Source organism: Fonsecaea pedrosoi (genome assembly GCF_000835455.1).
Source record: "Fonsecaea pedrosoi CBS 271.37 unplaced genomic scaffold supercont1.6, whole genome shotgun sequence".
Classification (NCBI taxonomy): Eukaryota; Fungi; Ascomycota; class Eurotiomycetes; order Chaetothyriales; family Herpotrichiellaceae; genus Fonsecaea; species Fonsecaea pedrosoi.
In genome coordinates, this window is record NW_013550610.1 from 3,354,351 (window position 1) to 3,379,421 (window position 25,071).

The 25,071-nt window shown below is 49.9% G+C and overlaps 5 protein-coding genes across 5 annotated transcripts; 2 read left to right on the forward strand and 3 right to left on the reverse strand.

The window, feature by feature from the left end:
* Positions 1-224: 224 nt before the first annotated feature.
* Z517_10057 (uncharacterized protein) lies at positions 225-4,239 on the reverse strand (the record flags this gene model as incomplete). Its single annotated transcript, XM_013425965.1, has 2 exons — positions 225-3,256; positions 3,306-4,239. The coding sequence occupies 2 exons, from the start codon at positions 4,237-4,239 to the stop codon at positions 225-227; spliced, it is 3,966 nt and encodes a 1,321-aa protein (XP_013281419.1).
* Positions 4,240-5,939: 1,700 nt separating this feature from the next.
* Z517_10058 (uncharacterized protein) lies at positions 5,940-12,367 on the forward strand (the record flags this gene model as incomplete). Its single annotated transcript, XM_013425966.1, has 2 exons — positions 5,940-6,401; positions 6,452-12,367. 2 exons carry the CDS (start codon positions 5,940-5,942, stop codon positions 12,365-12,367), a joined length of 6,378 nt encoding a protein of 2,125 aa, XP_013281420.1.
* Positions 12,368-13,021: 654 nt separating this feature from the next.
* Z517_10059 (uncharacterized protein) lies at positions 13,022-13,471 on the reverse strand (the record flags this gene model as incomplete). Its single annotated transcript, XM_013425967.1, has 1 exon — positions 13,022-13,471. One exon carries the CDS (start codon positions 13,469-13,471, stop codon positions 13,022-13,024), a length of 450 nt encoding a protein of 149 aa, XP_013281421.1.
* Positions 13,472-15,912: 2,441 nt separating this feature from the next.
* Z517_10060 (uncharacterized protein) lies at positions 15,913-18,384 on the reverse strand (the record flags this gene model as incomplete). Its single annotated transcript, XM_013425968.1, has 5 exons — positions 15,913-16,666; positions 16,730-16,906; positions 16,960-17,582; positions 17,633-17,713; positions 17,821-18,384. 5 exons carry the CDS (start codon positions 18,382-18,384, stop codon positions 15,913-15,915), a joined length of 2,199 nt encoding a protein of 732 aa, XP_013281422.1.
* A 2,250-nt stretch (positions 18,385-20,634) lies between these two features.
* On the forward strand, positions 20,635-22,600 carry Z517_10061 (uncharacterized protein; the record flags this gene model as incomplete). The annotated part of the gene is made up of 5 exons (XM_013425969.1): positions 20,635-20,904; positions 20,952-21,032; positions 21,088-21,695; positions 21,745-21,921; positions 21,979-22,600. 5 exons carry the CDS (start codon positions 20,635-20,637, stop codon positions 22,598-22,600), a joined length of 1,758 nt encoding a protein of 585 aa, XP_013281423.1.
* Positions 22,601-25,071: the final 2,471 nt, after the last annotated feature.

Genomic DNA, 25,071 nt, shown 5'->3' on the forward strand with positions numbered 1-25,071 from the left:
GAGGAGGGTCAAAAATTGAGAATAGTCACTGATCGTTTATCCAAAAAGCATTCTTTGTTTTCTAGTCCCTGTGATTCTGGCAATGTGACATATCCTGGACTCTTCCGCCCCCCACTGTGAGGAACATAGTCGAGATCTTTTCCAAAAAGAAATTGACAAACGTATTGCAAATGAAAAATTCTAGTCATTTTTATCAGTCTTCCCTCCTAGGCTCCATCTTCTTGCTACTCAGCCAGCGTCTGATGCATGACGTTCAACCTATAACTCTCCGACCTCTGAAGCAATTCCTCATGCGTTCCACGATCAACGCATTGGCCTCCTTCAATCAAGAAGATCACATCCGCCTTCCTTATCGTGTGCAGTCGGTGCGCAATAGCGATCACCGTGATACCCCTCGAGGCCTTCTCAAGCCCATCTTGTAGAAGCTTCTCCGACTCGGCGTCTAAAGCACTGGTGGGTTCGTCCAGGATCAGCAACTTGGGCTTGCGCACCAGTGCTCGCGCGATCGACAGCCTTTGCTTCTGCCCTCCCGAGAATTGATTGCCGTTCGGTCCACATAGCGTTTGGTAGCCGTTGGGCAGAGATTGGATGGTGTCGTGGATGTTGGCCAGCTTGCAGGCCTCTTGAATCTCGTCCATGCTGGCTTCATGGTCCGGACGAGCACCAAGACCGATGTTGAATTCAATGGTTCCCTCGAAGAGGACACTTTCTTGTGGCACCAGAGCGATAGTGTCGCGGAAGGAGACGTCGCGAGTCTTTGTCACGTCAAGCCCGTCGACGATGACGGATCCGGATCGAGGGGTATACAGTCTTTCGACGAGCGAGATGATGGTCGATTTACCAGCGCCACTGGGACCGACTAGGGCACAGAGTGTTCCCGGTCGAATGTCGACGTTCAGCCCCTTCAAGACTTCAACCTCCGGTCGACTTGGGTATGCGAAGTGGACGTCGCAGAGCTGGACGCTCGAGCCCTGGTTGCTGGGCGGAAGAGTCGGTTTTGCTTCGGCCGTTTTCTCCAGGTCTTTATCCTCGAAACATAGATTCAGAGATGGTGTTCCCTTCACACGCCCTTGCGTCCTATCCGGCCCTATCTCAATGAGACCCAAGAGCCTTGCCACCGCAGCTCGCGCGCTCGTGAGTTCTGGGGCGAGCGCAAACATCTGGCTCCAGAGCAGTGCGCTGACTAGGAGGGAGAATACCACAATCATGAACTGTGTCTGGGTGTAATTGCCCGCAATAATCTGTTTGGAGCCCCACCAATAAGCTAACGCATTCACCAGGTTACCGAGCAGATAGGTCATTGCCTGCCAGAGACTTGCGTGTAGGCTCACTTTGAGCGTCTCCTTGCGGGGACCTTTTAGTGATCGTCGGTAAGTCCCCAGCGTCTCTTCTTCAAGTGAAAGGGACGCGATCGTCTTGATGGATGTGATTGCCTCCACGCCAATGTCTACCGATTTGGTATATGCGTTTTCGTGCCGTTCTTCAAATCTCGCGAGTACTCGGAGCTCCATAAGACCAGCTCCAAGAAGGAGCGGCACCAGAGAGAGGCAGACCAGTGCTATTCTCCAAGCAATAATATGAGTCAAAACAATTGCGACAATGAGATTGACAGTGATTGAGAACAACGTGCCGATGACGGAGCCGCTCAAGCCACTGAGCGCATTACCGTCTCTGGTAATGTAAGAGAGCAGTAAGGCGGGGGTCCGGCCTTCAGACTGATGCCACTGAAGATCTTGCCCAAATAATGATCGGAAGGATAAGACTCTCACGCTCCTGACCGTTTTCTCAGCAACCCAGCCGAACCCCGTCCAACTAGTCACATTTGCAAAGAACTCGATGATTGCGAGAATGAAAAACATCAGACCGAGGAAGCTGCCCCGAGAACGAATGTAGGACTCGCTCTGGCAAGGACTCAAGCTGCCGACAGTGTTTCCAAAGATCACGGCCTCCGCAGAGAATGATCCGCCAACAACGCTCGAGGCGAAAAGCGAGATAATGATGATTAGCAGATGTGGTCTCAAGACTGGTGCAAACCCTCGCAACAAAGACCACAGCGATTTTGATGGGGTCTCGGGCTCTTCCTGCTCTTCCACCGATTCATTTACTTCATCTTGGCTTGCCGAAATTTCAGTCTTCTCAACGGTGCCGATCCCGTCAATCGACAGTGTACTTTCTCCGGTAGCACCCTTGTTTGAGGAGCCATAATCTGATTGGCGGGTGCTGTCTGCTGTCACGTTCTTCTCAGATGTGGATCCGAGAGTCTGCAATCTCACTAGGTCGGCGTACGCGCCGTTCTTTGCCATCAGTGTTGAATGAGACCCTTCTTCAAGGATGCGCCCCTTCTGCATGACTATTATATTGTCGGCACCAGTGATAGTCGAAAGTCGGTGAGCAATCGTGATCATAGTCCTGCCACTGGCAATGCCAGATATGGCCCGCTGGATGCGCTGCTCGCTTCTTGAGTCCAGGGAGGCCGTAGCCTCATCCAAGATAAGAACCGCGGGATCTTTAACAAGAGCCCTGGCAAGAGCAACCCGTTGCTTCTGGCCACCACTAATCAGCCGCCCACTCGATCCCACCACGGTGCCGTATCCGTGTTGCAACGCAACGATGAAAGAATCTGCGTCGGCGAGCTCTGCGGCATTTCGGACTAAGGAAATAATCTCGACGACATTTGAACCCAGTTTCTCTGCTGCAGCGTTCAAGTCCTGGCCCTCCCTGACTTGGCGGGCGAGATTTGCAAGGTCTGGGCCAAGGAGTGTTGCCTTCAGATGTGTGTGACTGGAATGGCTCGAATTGATCAAGCCATGGGCAATGTTCTCCAATATGGAACGGTCAAGGAGCGAGGGGTCTTGCTGCACGAGGCTGAGGAAGCTTCTGAGGTCGTGGAGATTCAGATCCCGGAGATTATGACCGTCGAACAAGACTTGACCCTGAGTAGGATCATACAATCTTGTGAGTAGTCCCGCGATGGTGGATTTTCCACTTCCAGAAAACCCAACTATGGCAGTGTGTTTCCTGGGAGGAATTCGAAGATTGATCTGGTCCAGGACTGTGACTTCAGGTCTGGATGGATAATTGAATGAGACACCCTGGAACTCGAAGCCGCCTTCCGCCTGTGAGAGCGGAAACCCCGAAGCAGCTGTTCCATCAATCAACGGCTCACGATCCATATCCTCACGCAGTTTTTGAAATGATGCTACAGCCGCCCCAAAGAGGTGCAGAAAAGGCGCAACCTGACTCAAGACCAACGTAGCTGACAACATATTAGTAAAGTTCAGAGATGAAGTTCGATTCGAACTGACCTTCAATCAAGATGAATACTACTGTAAACGTAACGCCCACGGAGGCGGCCGTAGCATCATGACGGACTGCATCGGCAATCCGTTGACTTGCCTGCCAGAATGCTAGACCGTTCGCAGAATAGGCGATGAAATACAGGACCCCGGATTGTACACCAACCGCCAACGCCTTCTTTAGGCCTTCATGCTCTGAAGCCTTGAGCGCCTTGGCGAATTTATCCTCCAGCCGGGTGTTTGCGCCGAATGCGTGCACGACAACGACATTGGAAAGGGCTTCCGAAGCAATCGAAGCAGCGGTAGCAGCGTAGTCCGACATCATTCCAGAGTACTTTTCGACGTAATGACTTCCCACAAATGACATCAAGAAGTAGGCCGGTATCAACGAGACTAGCATCGCCGCGAGCTTATAGTCCTTGATAAAGGCGACTATATATGCCGTGATGAAAAAGGATAGACTTGAGAGACAGATTCCCACCTTCTCAGATGTCCCTGACCGGATTGCTTGGATGTCGCCATTAAGTCGAGAGGCGACTTCTCCGGGAGGCAGATTGTCGAAATACGATGGCTCTTGTCGGAGCAGGTTATGTAAGTAACTCTCTCGTAGTCTTTGTGCGAGCCGAGCCCCGTTCAAAGTCCAGCACGAGAGGTGCATGTAGATGGTGACGAACTGGGCGATGGCCAAGTACAAAATCAGCAGGATTTTGTCGTTGATGCTGTGTTGGTGCTGTGACCGAGCACTGGAAGTATCGGGCGAGTCGCAAGTTGCCGAGTTAAAATCGTCAATGAGCTGACCAAAAAGGATACCGATCAGTGGGAATGGGATGCCGGACGCTATCGCAGATAGTATGGCCAACAATAACATGCCCGCATCGATTTTGGAAGGGCTACCAGCCAAAAGCAGGCGAGGGTAGCCCACGAGCTTCTGGAAGAGATTCATGTTAACACAAAGCTGGCGAGGCTGCTTTCAGCCTCGTGAGTGTCGTGTCCGTGTGCTGAACCTGCAAAGACTGCTTCCCTGGCCGAGGTATCCCTCGAGAACTACTCAGCTCGTCGTTCTCATTGTGCACGACGCTGGAAATTTGCATTGCCGTAGGAATTGTTTCAGCGTCTGAAAGTGAATCCCTCCACTCCGATGCCGCACAGAGAGGATTGCTCCTTGTGGGTTAATGGTCGGCGAGGTAGCCATCGAGGTGGGTCTGAGCAACAGGGAATACAGAACACCAATTTGGTAACATACGGAGGGCAAGCGTAACGGGATGTAAAACGAGTAGTTTTGTAAAATCAAAATACAGTAAAACGCCAAGGGATTCAGGATGTGTAGTGGGATGAAAGAAGGGCTCTTCAACACTTATTGGTACCCTTTGTCAAAACGGACCCCTCGCGTGGCGAAATCGACAAGCAATCTCTCCAGGAAGTCGAGGTCGTCAAACGCAGGATGCAAAGTCCACTTGCGACTCCTTGTCCCCGGGGACCATCATAACATGGTGGTCTTTCGGCCAGTTGCTGGAGCGACATGTAGCCTCAGAGTCAATGGCAATGAGGAAGAGAAGGCCGCCAGATATCTACAGCGTCACATTTGTCCATCCGGTATGGTGATCTGGTCAATCCCATTGGATGCAGTCCTTTCATGTTGAGGATTTCTGGCACAATGACACTGCAGAGCGTCCAGCTAGATCCTTGTCCACAGACTGCGGCATCTTGACGCACCGTCACTTCTCTTCAGGCTCCGGCATCGCCGGTGTCTTGTCACAGACAATGCATCTTCTTTTCTTTCCATGGGAACCCTGCAGGCTTAGGAACTATGAGCTCCGTTCAGTGGATCGTTCGGTTAAAGCTCGTTGCGAAAAGCAGAAGCAGAGTAAGTTAAAGTGGGAGGGGTTTACGGGGATGGTCGTATGGGGTGCCCGGCGGGGGTCATCCTGTACGAGTAGGGTAGTGAGTACTCTTACCTAGGTAGAGACGTTGCAATGGGCGTGTCCACTCACGCTCGGATGTCGTCTCGCGTTTGATGGTGCAAATGCCATGCCCATGTTTTCCCGAAGGCAGCGACGTGGCCAAATCACAGAGGAGGACTGTGAAAAATCTTTATCAGATTAGATTATCACTTGTATTGGCCGACGCCCACGCTAGAGGCTTGGTATTGAGCTAACGACAAGTCCCCCAACATCGCCCACATTTCGTCATTTTGTCCATATTGCCCACAACCGATCCTTCGCCTCTCATATATCGTGCAGAGCGAACCGTAATGAATACCGTGCTACGATACCGGCGTCTTGAGACAAGCTGTATTTCAATACGAAACTCCTTTTTTTTTACCAGGTCTGTCATGGAAATAACCGGACCGTCTCTGTCTCTCGCACAGAGCATGTACTCCTCTCCAAATGCCTGCTTGTCTTCAACCCGATGTGGGCATCAGGCCAAGTCCATAGACATGAGAAATGCCACCTGGTCGGCTACGCCAGGTCCCTGTGTGGAGCATCGCCTCCAGCTCCTCACCAAAATGCCAATCAAACCTTTGCGCTGGGATGATTCAGTGACTCGTCTGAATCTCAATCGAATGGAGCACAGCTTCAAGTCCAGCTCACTTTCTCGATCTTGAGCTCAGCCAGCAATCGCGAAAGCTGAACTGTTCGCAGAATGGGCTCTATACAAGTCGATGAGAGCGATGATCGAAGGCCGGCAAACGGCGACTCTGCCAATATATTGTCTGCCAGGGAGGCTGACGCTGAGGGCTTCTGGTCTTTCAAGATAGCCGGCCTTGAATCTGAAACACAAGTCACTCCGACGGGCCTGAGAGAGGAAATCCTGCTTCTCGCATGGCTCCTCGTTCTCCTACGAACACAAGATGAAGGCCACATCTGGTTTGATTGGGCTTACGAAGGTCGAGGAAATGGTGCTCTTCACGGTCCGGCCAAAAGGCGCTTGGTGATGGATGAATTCGTGACAGGTTTGCAAGACAGTATCGGGCAAGTTGGTTCTAAACTTGCTCGCCACATCACGGCATGTATCGAAACTAAGCTACCTGAAGGCACGGGCCCTGTTTCGCTTCTGTTGAGCACCAGTTCCTTGGCCCAGACGCCTGAGGAAGCGAATGACCAAGTGAGTATATGATGAACTCGAGCGTCCTATTGCTGACCTGTCGAGTGAAGTGTATACTGCACCTTCAAGTAAAATTTGACGAGGGTCGTCTCAAAATTCGTCCAGTATGGCAGACAGAAAACATGCTGCCATACACGATGACACGACACGTAATAGCACTGGTCGATGCTGTCAAAATGTGCATTTCAAATCCGAGCGACCCCATTGAAAGTGGTATTCGGCCGACGGCAGCTGATCTGGATGAAATATGGAAGTGGAATCACCCACTACCACCATCCTACAACTTTTGCATGCACGAAGTAATTTCCGAGCAAGCCCAAAAATTCAAAGACAAGCTAGCAATCTTATCCTGGGATGGCAACCTGACGTATGCCGAGGTTGACCAATATTCTACATCCATTGCCCATTCGTTGAAAGAGATGGGTGTCGAGTTGCACGACGTTCTGCCAGTGTGCTTTGAGAAGTCAAGATGGACCATCATTGCCGTGCTGGCGGTGATGAAAGCAGGGGCGACATTTGTGCTGATGGATCCAACCCTTCCGCTTGCTCGTCTGCAAACCATGGCGAAACAGGTCGGAGCAAAGACGATGCTGACATCTCGGAAACAACATGACTATTCGGCTGCAATCTTGCCCGATGGGAACCTCATGGTTGTGGAAGAGGAATCGTTCAAACACGCCTCATGTTCGCAAGTCACGCCAAAACTGACAGTCGTTCCCCCATCTACTCTAATGTACATTATTTTCACCTCTGGCAGCACCGGCGTCCCGAAGGGAGTCTTGATTTCTCATGGAACCTACACAAGCAGTGCCATTCCTCGGGCAGAGGCAGTCGGTTATACAGAGCACTCTAGGGTTCTCGATTTTGCGTCGTATGCTTTTGATGTCAGCATCGACAGCATGCTTTGCACTCTTTCGAGGGGCGGATGTCTCTGCATTCCCTCTGACGAAGATCGAATGAACGACTTGAATGGAGCAATGCGAAGAATGCAAGTCACCTATGCCGGCCTGACCCCTTCGGTGGCCAGAATATTGGACCCGGATGTTGTGGCATCGCTCAGTGCCCTGGGCCTCGGAGGGGAGGCAGCTACTGCAAAAGAGGTGACGCGCTGGGGCCAAGTCACTAGGATCGTCATAGGCTACGGTCCATCCGAATGCACGATCGGATGTATGGTCAACAGCAGCGCTGCCACCGGCAGAGACTATGTATCCCTCGGGAGAGGCAATGGCGCAGCCATGTGGATTGTCGATCCCACTGATCACGAATTGCTCATGCCGGTGGGTGCTGTGGGCGAACTACTTGTCGAAGGTCCTATTGTGGGACAAGGCTACTTGAATGATCCCGACAAAACCGCAGCGGCTTTTATCAGTGACCCGTCGTGGCTCGTCGCAGGCCATAATGGCTATGAAGGTCGCCGAGGTCGCCTATACAAGACTGGAGATCTTGGAAAATATGATCCCGACGGCTCTGGTGGTATTATCTTCATTGGGCGGAAGGATACTCAGGTCAAATTGCGCGGACAACGCGTCGAGCTAGGAGAAATCGAGTACCAGCTCAAAGCTAGACTCCCTCCGGGCACCAACGTCGTTGCTGAGGTGATTGTGCCTTCAGGCTCTGGAGGTCAACCCACATTGATGGCGTTCATTGCATTTCAGTCTTTAAAAGGACAAGAGCCTACCGATCTACAGCGGGTACCTCTCCACAAGGATCTACAGGAAATACTGTCAGCGGCCAATGAGGAGTTGGCCAAGGTCCTGCCACGATATATGGTGCCAACCTCATATATACCGGTCAACTACATTCCTGTGATGATATCAGGCAAGACCGATCGCAAAAGACTGAGGCAGTTCGGTGCCACAGTCGACCTTCGACAGCTAGACCAAGGTACGACTAAAAGCGCTCCTCGACAGCTGAGCGATCTTGAACAACTTGTGCGGCTGGCCTGGAGTCAGACATTGCAACTTGACCCCGAAACCATTCGGCCTGACGACAATTTCTTTGCACTGGGTGGCGACTCGTTGATGGCAATGAAGCTTGTGTCTGTTTGTAGAGCTCAAGGTCTCGATATCACAGTGGCGAACATTTTTCGCTGCCCTTCTCTCTTAGAGATGGCCGACACTGTCCAAATTTGCAGCTCTCAAGCGCGGACAGAAACCCCAGCCTTTTCAATGATCTCCCAAGATGCCGAGAGTGCCCGCCTCGAAGCTTCACAATGGTGTGGTACAGATCCAGCCTCCGTCGAAGACATCTACCCCTGCACACCATCACAAGAATCGCTTTTTACCTTCTCCCTCAAATCAACACGAGCGTATATCGCGCAGAGAGTCACTTGTATACCGTCGCAAATCAGCCTTGATGCCTGGAAAAGGGCTTGGGAGGAGGTTGTCGCGGCGAGCCCTATGCTGCGTACTCGCTTAGTGCAACTCCAAGATCCCGGTTTGCAGCAAGTTGTGTTAAGGGAAAGCATCTTCTGGAGATATTCGACTGATTTAGCGCAATATCTTGATGATGACCAGAGTGAGAAGATGGAACTTGGTCAAAATCTAGCTCGATATGCCATCGTCGACAACTCAAAGGATGACAAACGATATATGGTCTGGACCATCCATCACGTCGTCTACGATGGGTGGTCTGAGCCTCTGATACTCCAGAAAGTCAGCAAAGCCTTGCGGGATGAGCAAATCGAGCCACAAGCTGAAATGAAGGACTTTGTCAGATATGTGCGAGACGTGAACGAAGTCGAGGCTCAAGAATTCTGGCGGCGGGAATTGGAAGGAGCTGTTGGACCTCAATTCCCGCGTCTGCCTTCTAGAGATTATTTGCCGACCCCCGACGGCATGCTTGAACATCAATTTGCTCTGGAGGCAACCCTTGGATCAACTTTCACAATAGCTACACTGATTCGCGGTGCATGGTCGCTCGTGATGTCACAGTATACAGGCAGCGACGACATCGTTTTCGGCGAGACGCTCACAGGTCGAGATATTTCTTTGGCGAGGGTCGAAAACATCGAAGGCCCATTGATCGCGACTGTACCAATGCGCATACATATCAACCGGACGAGCTCTGTGCAATCTTACCTACAAACTGTGCAAGAAGCCGTACTTGTGCGTACAAAGTACCAACATGTTGGAATGCAAAACATCAGAAAGGTTAGCAGGGATGCTCAACACGCATGCGAAGCCGGTACGGGCCTGGTCATCCAACCAGAACCAGAGTACGTGGGCGCCGAACTTGGTTTTGGGCAGACGGATGTCGTCCATGAAGCACTGCATTTTAACCCTTATCCACTTATGTTGGCCTTTGGAACACAAAAAGGTAGTTTGAGGATCTGTGCGAGCTTCGACACCAGCCTAGTTGACGTCGCACAAATGAAACGAGTACTCGCCCAGCTAGAGACGGCTTGCTTGCAGCTGATGAAGGATCCCTTTCGGAAGCTAAACGAAATTTCCTGTCTACCGGAAACCGAACTCGATCAGATCTGGCGTTGGAACAAAATTCCTCCCTTGTCTTTGGACAATTCATCCGGAAGGCTTCGAGCAGATGCAAGTATCAACCAAGGATCAATATATCCTCCTGCGGTGGTACCTTGGGTATGTAACCCAAAAAACCCGTCCCTCTTGTCGCCCATTGGCAGTATTGGCGAGCTTTGGCTGGAAGGGTCTTTCTTTACAGCTGATACCACTTCGTCTCCCACCTGGCTTCTGGCTGGAAGCTCCACTTGCGCTGGCCGATCCGGAACAGTGCAATCGACCGGTGACTTGGTCCAGTTACGAGACGACGGCAGCCTCGTTTTCATCGGCCGAAAGGAGAATCGCTCGACCATCCAAGGCCACGTAGTAGACATCGCAGACCTCGAAGCTCATGTCGCCAAGCATCTTCCATCAACAACCCGCACCGCGGCAGCTGTATACCAATCGCCACTGGACGGGGATCAGCACTCGGCCGAGATTGAATTGGTTGTTTTCGTCGAGCAACACCCCTCTCAGGAGGAGCATGTTCCGCTCATGGCAGCGAAACATGACATACCCTACGATGCACCCGGGCCATCCAGATCACACCTAACGATCCATGATACGATTCACCCCAGCGTTGCTATTGCCCTAAAAAAGCTTGACAAATTCATCCACGACTCCCTGCCACCATACATGCTTCCCTCTGCGTACATTGTGGTCGACAAAATACCGACCGAGACGGGACGAGTCGATCATAACCAATTAAACCAGATAGCATCCAGAATTCCTAGGTCTGTCCTCACAACCCTACAGGAAAACTTGAAGGAGGTATGGAAGAAAACCACCACCCAAGCAAGCTTGACCACCCCAGAGAACATCGTGCGGTCTGCCTGGGCGAAGATACTTAGAATGAGCCCAGACAAGATTGACCTGGACGACAACTTCTTCCGGCTCGGAGGGGACTCTGTGCTGGCCATGAAATTGGCATCGAGTCTTCGGGTTCAGGGACATACTTTGACAGTGGCCGACATTTTCCAAAACATGAAGCTCCGCGACGCCGCCAGAGCGTTGAAAGTAAACCAAGTGTCCACGGAGAAGGCGCAGGATTACAAGCCCTTCTCGATATTAGACGGAGTGGACGACTTAGACCAGTTCTTGTCCGACGTTGTGCGACCGAAGCTAGCTAATCCACGCTGGTCCATTCAAGATGCAATGCCAGTGACCGAGTCTCAAGCGATTGATGTTAGGGCAACAATCCAGGCCCCGCGAACATCCATACAATACACCATGTTGTACTTTGAACAGGGCGTCAACCTCGACAACCTCATCCGTGCCTGCAACGAACTGGTCACGATTCACGACATTCTCCGCACAGTCTTTATCGAGCACGAGTCGTCGCTCTTTCAAATTGTCCTGGGGAAGCTGGACTCGCCCCTGAGCATGCACCAATCCGAAGGAGATCTTGAAAAATACGTCGTCGCACTCTGCAAGACAGACATAGAATCGGATTTCCCCCTAGGATCGCCTTTCCTCAATATTTTCCATGTCCAGGGTACAGATGGCAAAAGCTGCCTCGTTTTTAGACTATCCCATGCTCAATACGATGGTATCTCCTTGCCCAGGCTGCTTCGAGACCTGGAAACCCTATATGCAAGAGGAACTGTGGATGGTTTCCGGCCGTTCTCCGCCTACATGGCCCGCCTTAGCGATGAACGCATCAAGAAACCAGCCCTGAATTACTGGCGCAATCTTCTGGACAACTCCAAATTATCGATATTGGAGGGAACGTCAGCACAGTACGCGACGACAAGATCGTTGTTCCTGACCAAACCGGTCGAAACTTCCCGCCGTCCCACAGAGATCACAACAGCGAGCCTACTGACCGGGGCATGGGCGGTGGTCCTGGCCCGCCGTCTGCAGCAACACGACGTGACATTCGGCTCCATTACTTCTGGCCGCAACATGGACATGCCCGATGTGGACAAGGTCATGGGTCCATGCTACCAGTTCACACCGGTGCGAGTCCCGTTCGAGGCGGGGTGGACGGCGATGGACCTCTTGCGCTTCGTGCAGAGGCAGAGTGCCGAGTCCGCGGCCTACGATTTTGTTGGGTTTGGGGAGATTTTCAAGAGCTGTAATACGCAATGGTCGTCCTCAGAATCATCATCCTCGTCGGATTCGTCGGGCTCGTCGTTGCTGACACCACGCTTATTCTTCGATTCCGTCGTCCACCACCAGGATTTCGAGGACTATGACACAATGCCCTTCGCGGGGGAGACTTGCAGGGTGGAGATCCAGAATCCACATGGCGACGCGGCCCATCCTGTGAAGGCCGTCTCCTTCGTCCAGAGAGGACAGACGCACGTCGGTGTTGTCGGGAGTGAACATGATCAAGCCCTGCTGGAGAACCTCCTCGCTGAATTAGCTGCAGCTGTTGAAGAAGTATCTGCCCATCGATCAGAGGAGGTCCTTTGGCTTGATGGCTTATCCCCTACTTTACCGGCGAATTGATCTCAGTCCAGAGTAGCTTGCTCACTTTTACTTGACGTATACATATGCTCTTGATAGTAGTTGACCGATATGAAATCCATTTCCTCCGCTCCTTAGCAAAGGCTTGGGGTCAGAATACATATACCAATACACATAAAGTCATGTTATCTTATAGGGCGGAAGACGAGAGAGCTACTCTCCTGCAGTAATCTTGCGCCATCCAATCATAGAGCCCGATCAGCTCTCAATCGAAGCGCAACATTATTGTATCTTACGGGGTGGATAAGGGGCATGGAGCCTGGAATCTCGCAAGAAGCCTTGAAAAGTGAAGGAGAAGTCTAAACGGACAGTCTTTACACGGCGAGACGGATTAGCAGCCCTTATTTGGCCTCTCCAGCGGAGTTCTGGACACCAATGCCAAATCGTGCGCCTCCTTTATCGGCTGCTCGGTCAAGTCGACATCGGACTTCGTCTGCGCAAGTCTCTTTCCTTTCGCAGCAGGGAACCACCAGCCCATCGCAAGACTCGGTCGGCAAACACACGGTCCAGCTGTTGGTCAGTCGTGAACTCTGCGCCTACAGGAGTAATATCGCTGGGTTAGACAGAGTCTCCGGCGAGGAAGCTCATCATGCCGGTAATGGTGCACGGGTTGTGAGGCAACGATCTTCGGATGCTCTATATCGGCAATGTCGCGTATGCCAGGAGGCTGAAGAGAATCATTGTTCGTAGAATGCCTCGAAGTGCAATCTTGGATGAGTTGTTCTGTATCAGGCGAAGCCCGATGCCGCTATAGAGAGTGGCATTGTAGACAGGGGGTCGAGCACCAGCGGCGTATGTCTCGCGCATATTGGCGTTGATATGCAAGGCCATATACCTCCGGTAGAGATACTGGGTCGCGGCCAAGGAGCTCGACTTAATTTCAACCCCCATCAGATCTTCAGGGTCGAAACCCGATCCTCCGAGAATCAAGGTTTGGAATAAAGAATCGACTGACGAACTGCTCGAGTATCCAGTGCCCCGGGTAGTATGTAATGGCTCCAAAGCAGCGTAGAGTAGCGACTCACGCACGATTTGGTCGCCCTGAGGAGGTCCAATCCGCCAGACAGGCAAGTTATCTACAATCATTCGGCAGTCAAGAGCTGTGCTTTCGGTTTAGTGGTTCTTCTCGTGCTCTCATCAACAATTGGTGGCCGCGAAGCATCGACTTTCATGCTCGGAGGCAGGAAAGTAACCGTGGCATCAACTTCCTCGATATCCTGCCAGCACATCATCGAGGTCACGTTCAAAAGTGCCGTATCGTTGACCCAGAGATACAGTGGCGAGTAAAAATCCAAAAAATGAGCAGTTTCACTGAGGATATAATAAGAGTTATAATAAAAATATCTAACGGACACCGTGAACCTTAAGGGGTAGAAGAAGGATGGAGTCTAGCTTCATTTTCTACGCGAATCCTATCTAGTTCACTCTCTCCGTAGGGGTCGCTTTCCCTTTCGCTAAGCTCGGCCTGATAGTGCCCGCTCTAGGGACCGTAATAGGGCTCTTCCGATGCTGTATGCGCTCTATAGAGACTAATATCTTGTCCTCTTCACATTAGAACCGAAGGGTGGTCCTTTAGAAATTCGTCCTCTTCACGCTTAATACGGTATAGAATCGCCTCATCTTCCTCGATTGGATATATCTATCTTACATAACATAGACCATCCTCGACTGTATGAGGGAATTTCCCCAACTACGACTCGACTTCCTTAGGAAGCGGCAGATCTAGCGTTACATAGTGGCGGCGGCTATGAAGGATTTAGAATAGCCGATTCGCATACTGAGTGGGCGGGGCGCGGCGTCCGAATATAGACAGTATCTGCTCTCTGCTGAGTTCTGTGTTCTGAAACTTTAAGCTTTTCTTAGGCTTGTTGTTAGTTCCATAAGGTTTGAGTTTCTGCACGATGGGGGACTGGTAAAAGCTGCGTCTAGCGGACAGCGAGAAGGTACGAAACTGCACTCCGGGGAAGGTAGATTGAGGAAACGGATTACGCGATCGCTGGTATGTCAGAGACTCCTGGTCGTGACAGGTAAATGCGCTCAGAAACTATGCTCGCGGGCTGGGTCGGAGAGAAGGGTGTGAAGGCGAGGCGTGTAAGCCTGTCCTGGCTATTCGCAGAGCTACCGTTCTAACATTGTTCATGGCACTCGACGCCCGAGGGCTGCCCCTCTGCAGCCGCTTTGAGACGAGATATTGGATTGGCGATGAATCTGGTGCAAAGGAACCTTTTGAAATGTTGTCGCAGGTTCTCTGAATGCGACTGACCGGTTCGCCAAGGGAATGTAAAGACCGTCAGCGTGGTTACCAACTAGCCTGTTTCGGCTCCGAAAACCTGAATGCATCACTACTAGTTTGCTCGGAGCGACTGGAATTGGTTTACCATCTTTGGATCTACAAATTCTTCGATGAAACTGGGGCAGTAATCGGCTCCTGTGTGACCTGGACGAATCTGATACGGTCCCTCTACCATGGCTTTATTGGCCAAAGGATCACTTTCGGCCGAGCCTGGTACCACGCCCGTTCCAAACTACAGGTTCTGCTGATGTCGCGTGTGGGGCCAGGCTGTTTCCAAGCTAGGATATCCAAGAGAATTGATACACAGCCTTAGGTGGTGAGTCAAGTTGAGCGGAAGTGCAAGGCCCTCACCTTTTACATAACCTCCATCAGCACAAACGTTCCCATGACCAACCGGTAGTCCTTCTAAAATAATGCCAGATCGATTGATGTGGCCGGAGAAGATTTGTGATGGGATACTTTTACAGGCACATCTCAGATGCGGTGACAACCTCAGAATTTCCACCTACATCTCTCAAAGCCCACATTAGATCTGGTTCAGTGCTTACCTAGATGATACTTCCATCTAGCTTCATGACTTGAGCATCCACTGGATTTTATGGATCACAAGCAAGACCATCTTCCGTTATCCGCCGTTGCAGGATTGATCGGCCAGCGCCGACATGTATTGTAACGGGCGTTGACTAATGCATAACCTGGAGCTCGTTCTTCCACTTTCTGTTCCACATCTTCCCCCAGCAATGCCCGGGCCCCAAATGGAATGGTTTCCTCTTCCAGATCCGAAGGAGAAGACCTTGAAGGCGGCCAACGAGATCAGCAACGTCTTCGGCCGTGGCACCGTCTACCGATTCCAGCGCAACGAATTGGCAAAGTCGAGATCAGACTTGTTAACATGCGAGATGATGATTTTGCCCGAGTTTTTCGAGAGTACTTGGAATGATGACTATTATAGTTATTTTTGGTGGTGATCGACTCACCCACGCTCCCCCTGACTTGACTGTCCATTGGAGTTTGTCCATCCAGGTTTTCGACGGCCCTTCAGTGTGCGCAGGTTTCGAAACCACGTCAAACCAATTTTTGTCTGCGGTCTTTTCCAAACTCATTTGCATTGGGCCAACGTTTTGGCAAGGCAGGATGTTTCAGCCGTTCCAGCTGCTATCTATACTCAAGATCCTTCTCTGTCGTTGAAAAACTGAGGTATTATCTATGCCAGAAGAGTCGGGGCTCAAGTCCTTCATGACCAGTCCGGGTACGCATAAAGCATGTTCTGCAGTCGCTCGATACCCGAGTTTGGTCCGTCCGTCATGAAGTCTTCGAAGGAGAAGTCGCACGGGTGGATGGCGTCCGATGCAAAAGGTTCGTCGGTGAGCATGACAGAGAGTTCGACATTACCGCTGCCGGCACCTCGCGATGCCACCGACCCATTCAATCCTGATGATGAAGTCGCCAAGACACAGTCTGCCATGCCAGTCGTCTGCAGGGACCTGAGCGTAGCGTCGCTCGAATCATCAGCCGTTGAGTCGTTCATCCGATCTGCGATGGGTGAAGCGTTAGAGTCGGCTGGCGACACCACAAGATTTGATGAATTATCGTGGTTCGAGGGAAAGCGGCCCCGGGAAAGGAAGAAATCCAACGTGTTGCTCATATGAAGGTACTTTTGCGGATCAGAAATGACAATCTCGATTCCTGCCCCACGTTTGGCAGGATCAGCCATCTCCATAGGTCGATCCAACTCTGACCGCTCCGGCAGGTGGTTTTCTGATGTCGATTTCACTGTCATAGGTGAGGTAGCATCTTCCAGGTTCATATGATTCACCAACTTTGACATATTGCCCAGAGCCCTATCGGTACCTTCGTATCTCAGCTGGAGAACGCGGAGGAAATCTTGGTATATATTGGCCCCAGAAGTGCTGACGGCTTTCTGCGTGGTTGCATTGTTGCTCAGATCCAGGTTGTAGCAGATTGACGGCAGCGCAAGGAAAGCCACCCTGAGGCACGAGTTAGCAGCACTTCGCACAGGTCAACTCGGGATAGCACCATGAAGAACTTACATGCTAATCGGAGAAAATGTGATCATATCGGCGTCAATTATGGCTCGTAAGCTTTGCGCGATGCCACGGAGGGCAACCTGAAGCTCATTCTTGATCTGTAGTCGTTCAAAGTTGTATTCTGCGGGCTCATTCACCGTGAGCATAATTCTATAATTGCACAGTGCTGCCTTTGCAGACCTGGGGCGAAATTAGTACGCTGCGGTCAGACCATGCGAAGAACTGTGCCTTACTGGAAGTAGATGGTGAGAAGATTGGTGAACAGGATGACCACGTTGAAGCTTTTGTCGCGCGGGTCATGGACTCGCATACTGCTCGCGGCCCCATCATGCCACTCGTTCAACTCCTCAGTGTATATATAAATGCCCTTGAGGAGCTCGAGACGATCTTTATCGCAACGAACGCCGTCACTCGGGTATAACAACTGTAGAATAGGGCAAAGGACCACACAAAGCTTGCATAGTGCCGACAGGCTGTGCAGCAGTCTCAGCTTCGCCGAAGTACCGCGCACGCACGATCGGCCAATTTCACTCTTCAAGTCGTGGTCCGTGAGCAGAGGCCAGATTTCTTCAAAGGATGCCGACAGAATGTTGATAGGCCTTCTGAGCCCCAAAGCCATCGTTCTGTCGCGAATGATGCAACACCACCAGACTCGCTTCAGCTGATTGTGTCTTGCGGGGTCTCTACCTGCATACGTCGAGAAATGGTCTGCGCCCGCGACTTTGGCCAGATGAATGGCCACGCTCAGCCAGTACGTGTTGATCTGTGGCTGATTGAGTGGAACATGGAACGTCATCAGCAATGCTCCTTGAGCCCTTGCCAGACTACTTCTCTCGATATCGAAATCATACAGCGCCTAAATACACATTAGGTTTCTGAACAACTGGAAGTAGTAACCAGGCTCACCTTGACCCGGCGGTAGTAGCTCGCTCGCGCCGCACGGACACTGGAGAATCCTAGAGCCTGGATCGTGGAAGAAGACACGAACTGAGTCCAAGTCAGCGCGTACATTCGTCATGGCGCTGGCGAATACAGCGCTATCTAAAAAGAACAAATCCGAAAAGCGCAGTAAGCAGATTGAGGTGTAGACTCACGCTGCAGGCAACCAATAGCATTGCTTGGAAGACAAGTAAAGACATGCGAGAAGGGCTCTGAGTATCCGTACGGTCGTGAAGATACGTGTCCCAGAAATCCCCCTCATTAATTAGAGGTAAATGCGGATGAGTGTAAAGAAAATAGGCTCGGAGAAGATCGTCTAGGTATGTTCGTTGAGGCAACTTAAGACAACCGATGCAATCAAGATAGTCTAAATCTTCCGGTGGGATGCGTGACTTGAAGTCAGTGTCCAAGAAGGGATAATCGGTTGCATGCACCTGCTCTGCTGAATTCAGTCGCGCGAAACTGTGAACTGCATCGGCGGTATGTCCGGGTGGCTGTGCAGGACGTGTCGGATTGGAGGTTACCGTGTATCTGACCCCAAAGTTTCCAAGTTGAGAATTGTCAGATTGTCCACTGGCGGCCGTAAGAGGGAAATCACTTGCGGCTGGCATGTCGGTCGTTGATGAAAGTGCGTCTGGTAATCGATGTTCCTGCGACAGCTGCCATCTCTCGCCCTCTATGCCATGGTATGGTAAACTTCTCTCGAGCATCGGAGCCATCGACGTGCGGCTAGGTTGTTGCAGTTCACCAGCTACGTATCCTTCTCCCTCGTGCGTGCTTTCCACCTGCGGAAAGTCGGTATCGTGCAAAGCTTGGCCACCGAACTGCGTCGTGGGCAGCAACGAGGTATGAGAGAGTCGACTGGAAGCGAATCAACACGTTGGAGCGGCGGAGGAGCGGCAATGGCTCACTGTTTTCTTGACCTCTTTGGAATCATGCATGGCTGTGCATCGGCCCTGCAGTTGGTACAAGGCACTCCATTTTGCGTGACATCGCAGCGGACCTTGCGAGTGCGGCAGTAGAGACAGGCTCTGGATCCCCGCTTCCGTCTCTGAGCGTGAGAGACGAGATACGAAGCACTCTGGCCAGCATCGCCAGGGCACGCGTCATGAGTGGACGCCATCAGCGCAATGACAATGTGACCTAGCGCCGAGAAGTTCCCAGCAATTCAATCAAGGACGTTACTCTATCTGTGGGAGCGCGAGGAAGAGGTGATGTGCGTAACTTGATGCATAGCAGGGCAGCAAAAAGAGACGAGATTCGATAATTTAAGTGCGGTGCGTGAGGTTGGCAGTCAGAATCTGGAGTTTGCAGGGCCTGGAGAAGCTTTTGGGGAGACAGCGGCTGGTTAGTGATTTGGCTAGCACGTGATGAGATAGATACTCGGCAGGGGCTAAAACGCTGACTAAGCGCTGCCAAGGGATTCTTGACGGCGTCAATCACTCCGTGCACGCCCATATAACGATCAGTGCATCTGAAACTCAACAGCACACTCACACTCAGTCTGGTCCGGATCAACCACATTTCTTTGCACTAGTGAACGTACCGTACCATAGTCAAATGACCAAGGGGAACTTTGCTGTGAATGACATGCCTCCAAAGGCCATGGCATCTCACCGTCGCCAACGCGATTGTGGTGTTGCAAACGACAGAGCGAAGAGCATTGGCACTGAGTGTACGGATTACTGCGGCTGCATGATGCTGTTGCATATAATCATTGAAATGCACTTCTACGTGCACTGTGGGAGGAGATGTGGTCATGTGATACTTTTGTATTATTACGGGTGTGTACCGAGGACGCTGTGCACGGTATGCACGGGATAATTGACGCCGGCACCTTCAGAAGTGCTGCACCCCTGCGTTACTCCAAACTGGGAACGCTGCCGAGAATGATTTCGGATGTAATGATACTAACGCAGGCCTCAACGTGCTGTGAGGGCGGTCTTCAAGAGCAAGCTAAATATTCCACAGAACAAGCGACCGAGACATGTCTTGTGCTACCACCGGCTTTCGGCCGCTTCAATCGCAAAGCATGCCAACTGGATTGTGGAACGTAAACTAGAACGCTGAGTCTGGGGAAGAGGAGGAGGCGAGTTGGGACTCGCTTGGGCCCCGCAACCGAAATATACCGAATATTGCCGCGGCCTGGAGTATCTAGATAGCACCGAGAAGCATTGACTGGGATCGAGAGGCCGATGCACGAATCGTGTTACCTCTCCTCCAGAGATGAGCTATGGCCTGGACTGCCAACAGAGTATGTGGCCCTTCGCGAGCGCGTCTTCCCCAGATACGATTGCTTCAACAAAAGTGTTTCCTCCAGCCCAGATCAATATGAGCCTCTATCTGCGTCTTCGCCCGCTTGCCGCTCATTTTCAAACAGTGGCTTAGCATATCGAACGATAGCTCAGAGCATGCTCCTCCCAACGAAGGCACGCTGGATCCTTCCTATATGCAGGCGACACGTGAGAATCCCAAGTATCGATTGGGTCGTGCTCGCACAGCTTGTTTGACCTGTCGGGCACGAAAAGTTCGATGTGACGCTACGCAGAAAGGTGTCCCTTGCACTAATTGTAGGCTGGACTACATCAGCTGTATCATGCGGTCGAGATCAAAAAAGATGTGAGTATGGGCTGGCGGACAAAGGGGCCTCCTTTGTGCAGTCTTCAACACCATAACTGACCTGGGTTACGTGTTACAGAGACCCTTGTCAACCGAACGGACCCTTCCACTTGCGCCATGACCTTTGCGTGCCTTGAGCCGCAAAAGGTGTCCAGGCCAAAACAGAGAAGAGCCTCAGATCGAGTCGCCACAGTTCAGACTGCGAGACACGAGGAGCACTACAAACTTCGCGATCGAGGCCTGCATCTACCTTCTCTTTCCCCAGTCCTAGACCTTCATACGACACTGCAAAGACTGAGTGCGCAGCGCCTGGGCGGTGTGCAGATCTGACACTCTGCGGAACGGATGTCATGTACTCTTATTATCCATTCCTTTCCGCAGACGCAGTCCACCAGCTCTTGTTGCAAGATTTACAATACCTGGAGAAACTGGGATGCTACCAAGTACCTGCAAGAGCTTCAGTGGACGAGTTTGTCAAGGCGTATTTTCGTTACATTCATCCTCAGCTGCCCATTTTAGACGAAGGTGAATTTTGGAGGGCCTACACCGAGACGTCGTCAGCGCCGACAAGGACAATCTCCATATTTGTCTTCCAAGCGATGTTATTTGCAGCTTGCAGTGTGAGTGCGTTTCAGCTCCAAGCGGCCGAGTCAGGCTCATGTTACAGTTTTTTCCATTCTCCATACTTGAACGACTCGGCTTCCCCAACTTTCGCACAGCTCGTGCCGCTTTCTACCGTCGAGCCAAGGTACGTGACACCCGACCCACAGCTGTGTCTATTTGACTCAAGGGTATCTCTCTAGGCTCTCTTCCACGTCGACTCATACAGAAGTAACCTGTGTAGCGCACAAGGCGCTTTGCTTATTACATACTACGTCTCAGCTTCGGATCCTCAGGCGAACACTCAATGGCTGAGCAGCGCCATAAGTCTAGCTAGAACAATCAACGCACATCGACAAAACCTCCTCGGGGAAGCTTCTGTCCAGCGTCGGAGCGTACTACAGCGGCTCTGGTGTTGTTGCCTGGTCCGAGACCGGATTCTGGCGCTAGCACTACGAAGGCCATTGCAGATCGGAGCAGAGAAGGAAATTCTTGCTGGAGACGGAGCCAGGATCCTTCGTGCTGAAACGGCTCAGTCGATTGTCTATGACTTCCCCACCAAGCTGGCTTTGGCGACTTCATTCTGTGCACTTTGCAAACTGGCCATCTTATCGAGTCAGGTTCTTTGCATCTTGTCATTGGATCCATCGAGCCCAGGCTCCGAGGAGCCGACGACGATTACTGAGAGGGTGCAGGATTGTGCAGAAGACCTCGATCACTGGTTTGCCGAAAATTTGGCAAGATACCGCGTCAATAGCCTCGCGGATAAATTTCTCAACCTGCAAAACAATGTCATCTCCATCTACTATCAGTAAGCTGCATCTTTTCGTTTCTCGGGTGTGTCTAATCTCAAAACACAGTTGGACCAAGATAGCACTCTGGAATCACGCAAGTTATGTTGCAATCACGAAAGGATGTCCTTTACATGTGGAGGCTTCAGCGGGCTGGAGAGAAGTCAAAACTGCCATCCACGGCATTGATACGAGTCTGCAGCGAATCACTGATCAGGATATGCTGTCATTCATGCCCATTTCCATGTCAGTCATGCGGTATGCAAAAAAGAAAGACTTACATCGGCTAATGAGTCGCTACAGTATTGCCCATATCGCCATACCTGTACTCCGACATATCTTGAATATCAAGCTGCGTCAGTGGGAACAATCAGCCACCGCTCGCAGGCGCCTAGAAGTCTATCTCGCTGCTCTGAATGCACTCAAAGAAAAATATGAAGGAGTCGACCAAGTCCTCGACTACATTCGTCGGATCGTCACCTGCTTGGATGCGCGCAAAATGCCGCCTCCTTCCTCTCGGGACGTTATATTGGCCGAAAAGTGTCCTCCATCGAACAACAGCGATGGCGTAGAAAGCCTCGTCGGCTCGCCCCAGGTTTTCCTGAGGGCGATTGTCGTAATCCAGATTGCGCTATCACAAGGCAAATACCCCGAAGAGCACGAATTGCCTGCGCTGCCGGTCTCTTCTCCTGCGGGAAGCAGCACTCAGAGTATGTGTAGCTGTCAGTCGAATGAGAGCTGTGAGCTGCCTGAGTTGGGAGACACCTTCGACGGTCTGCTGGACACGACGTTCATTACTGGTGCGCTCGAATTAATACAAACAGAAGATGCCTACGTGGATGATGCCATGGTAACGGGGCAGCCCAACTCGTTCATGGGTGAGGTAGACTTCGACGAGTTCATCGACCTTCATGACAGCACTTGATCTCCAGCTCTACCATATATGGATGAGCCGCCGGAAATTTAGGTGCCCAGTTATTAGTTATCTCAGATAAATCAGACCCTTACCTCATGTAGCCTAGCGGCTATTAGCGTAAACGCTAACCTTTTGCGGAGTAAAAGGCCTTCGTAGAAGGGTCTAAGTACGGATACGTATAAACAGCCGATCGTCGCGTTCGCGACTAAGTAAATGTATATAATTTCATCGCGTTTAGCTCATTTTCCTAATTTACTCAACTATAGTAATTTATTAGCGTAAAAAGTATATGTATAATACCTCGAGAATCCTTTAGCCTATAAAAAGTACTTTTCCGTTTTCGAAAATATTAAGAATTCATTAAGATATCCTTATATTCCTAATCCGACTTCTTAACCTTAAAGACTTTAAGATTACTATAGTATTAAATAAAGCTAGTAGCTGTATAACTAACAGTAGAAATTAATAGATTATTAGTATTAAAATAGATATCCGAGAGCTTAATACGACCGAAGTAATATAGAGACGCCTATATCGAGTTTCTCGTCCTCATTATCTACCTTTAATAGTATAGTCGAAGTAAATACTCTATCTATACGAGACTTAACGCCCGAAGACCCTAAGAGTCTACTAGAGAAGATTATACGGATTATAAAGAGTATATATAAATTCTCTCCTTATACGTACTAGGTCTAGACTCTAGCGTCGTTATATAACTTATAGAAGGATACTATTCTATATATACTAATAAGTACCGGAAAGAGTCTTATTAGGTAGATCTACCCTCTACTATATCTAGTTAATATACGGAACTAGGTATTATATATAGTTTCCCTTACCTAACTAGGCGCGGAATAAGTCTAGAAGGTAAACTTATTCCCTAGCCTAAATGACTATCTTCTATATAAAAAGACTAATACTATAGAAAATCGACGGTAACTACGGATAGCTCTATTAACTAGCTAGTATACTTACTATAAGTCTACTAATTTTCTACTAATACCGTCTTTTTAGGTTTTATAGATCTATACTAGACTCTCTACTATAGTCTATCCTTTAATAGATCTACCTAACCTAGATCTACGAAATAAGTAACTTTAATATATCTCTACTCTAGTATTTACTAGTCCTAAAGTAACTATCTCTCTACTATTTAGATAGATAATTCTTAACGATAAGGGGATTATTAGGTATCTTCGCCTAGTTATAGTTAACGAGTTATATTATATTATAAATTAGGGGACTCCTTAGTTCCGCCTAGACTACCGTACTCTTTATATACTTCGAAATCGTATTAATAGAGATATACCTTAGTTTAGCGTATCCGTAACTCTACGGCCGGTAATCCTACGTAAGTATATTTAATATAGAGGGTTTAACGAAGATACTACTATTATATACGAAGACCTTAATCGAAGTAATATCTACTACGATCTCCGGTAAATACAGTTTCTAGCCTACTCCCTAAAGGACCTCCTTTTCCTCTTACTAGCGCGATAATCCCTATTAAGTTCGGTACCTTTAGAGTCATTACCTACTACTACTTATAGCGATATACTCCGGTCTATCCCTAAGACGATTATCTTTATACGTTCTACTAACTAAATTATTAAGGTAAGATCGATTCTAGTTCGATTAATAGCCGCGGTCTATTTAATCTCTATCTCGTAGGTTAAAGATATTATTAAAACATTCTTTAGCTAGCGTTCGGAATTCTCTAAGGAGGAACTATATAGGTCGTTCCTTAACGCCGAATCTAATATAAAGATACTTCTAGCTACTAATACGGTCGGCATTAGAATAGACTTTCTAAATATAATAGTCTATATTTAATAAGAGCTTAAGAAGGATATTAATACCCTTATATAGCGTCTCGGGCGGGTAGGGCGTAATCTAAGTCTCTAGGCGCATTTTATCTAGTTTTTAAGCCTAGTATTCCTTTCGAAGGATAGTACCTCGTAGAATCTTTCTAGTACTTAATAAGAGATATCTAGCTAACCGAGAAGCCTAGTATCTAGACGCTCGAAGTATATAGAGCCTATACCGTCCGATATCGAAGGAATTCTTAATACTAACTAGTATTTTCGATAATCGCTCTAGATACCCTTTTAGGACGGAGGTATTAAATACGCGCCGTAAGGTTACCGCTACTATATATTCTACTACCTATAAGAGCGTATAAGAGTTTATACGATTAGAGATAAACTAGTACTTAAAGAACGCTACGAGATCTCGTAATAAGAGGATAATCTAACTACTCTTCCCCCGCCTCGCGTCTATATAACTCTAAAATTCGAGATTTAGAAGGTACTCGTCGAGTAGGCGGAGGAGATAAGTAAGAATATCCTATATAGTATCCCTAAGGTAAGATTAAAAGGCTTCGAAATTATTATACTAAAGGATATTATTAAGAAGGTTAGTATCGTAGGCGATAATATTAAGGATAAAGTCCTCCTATAGGCTATTATACTTAAATAGAT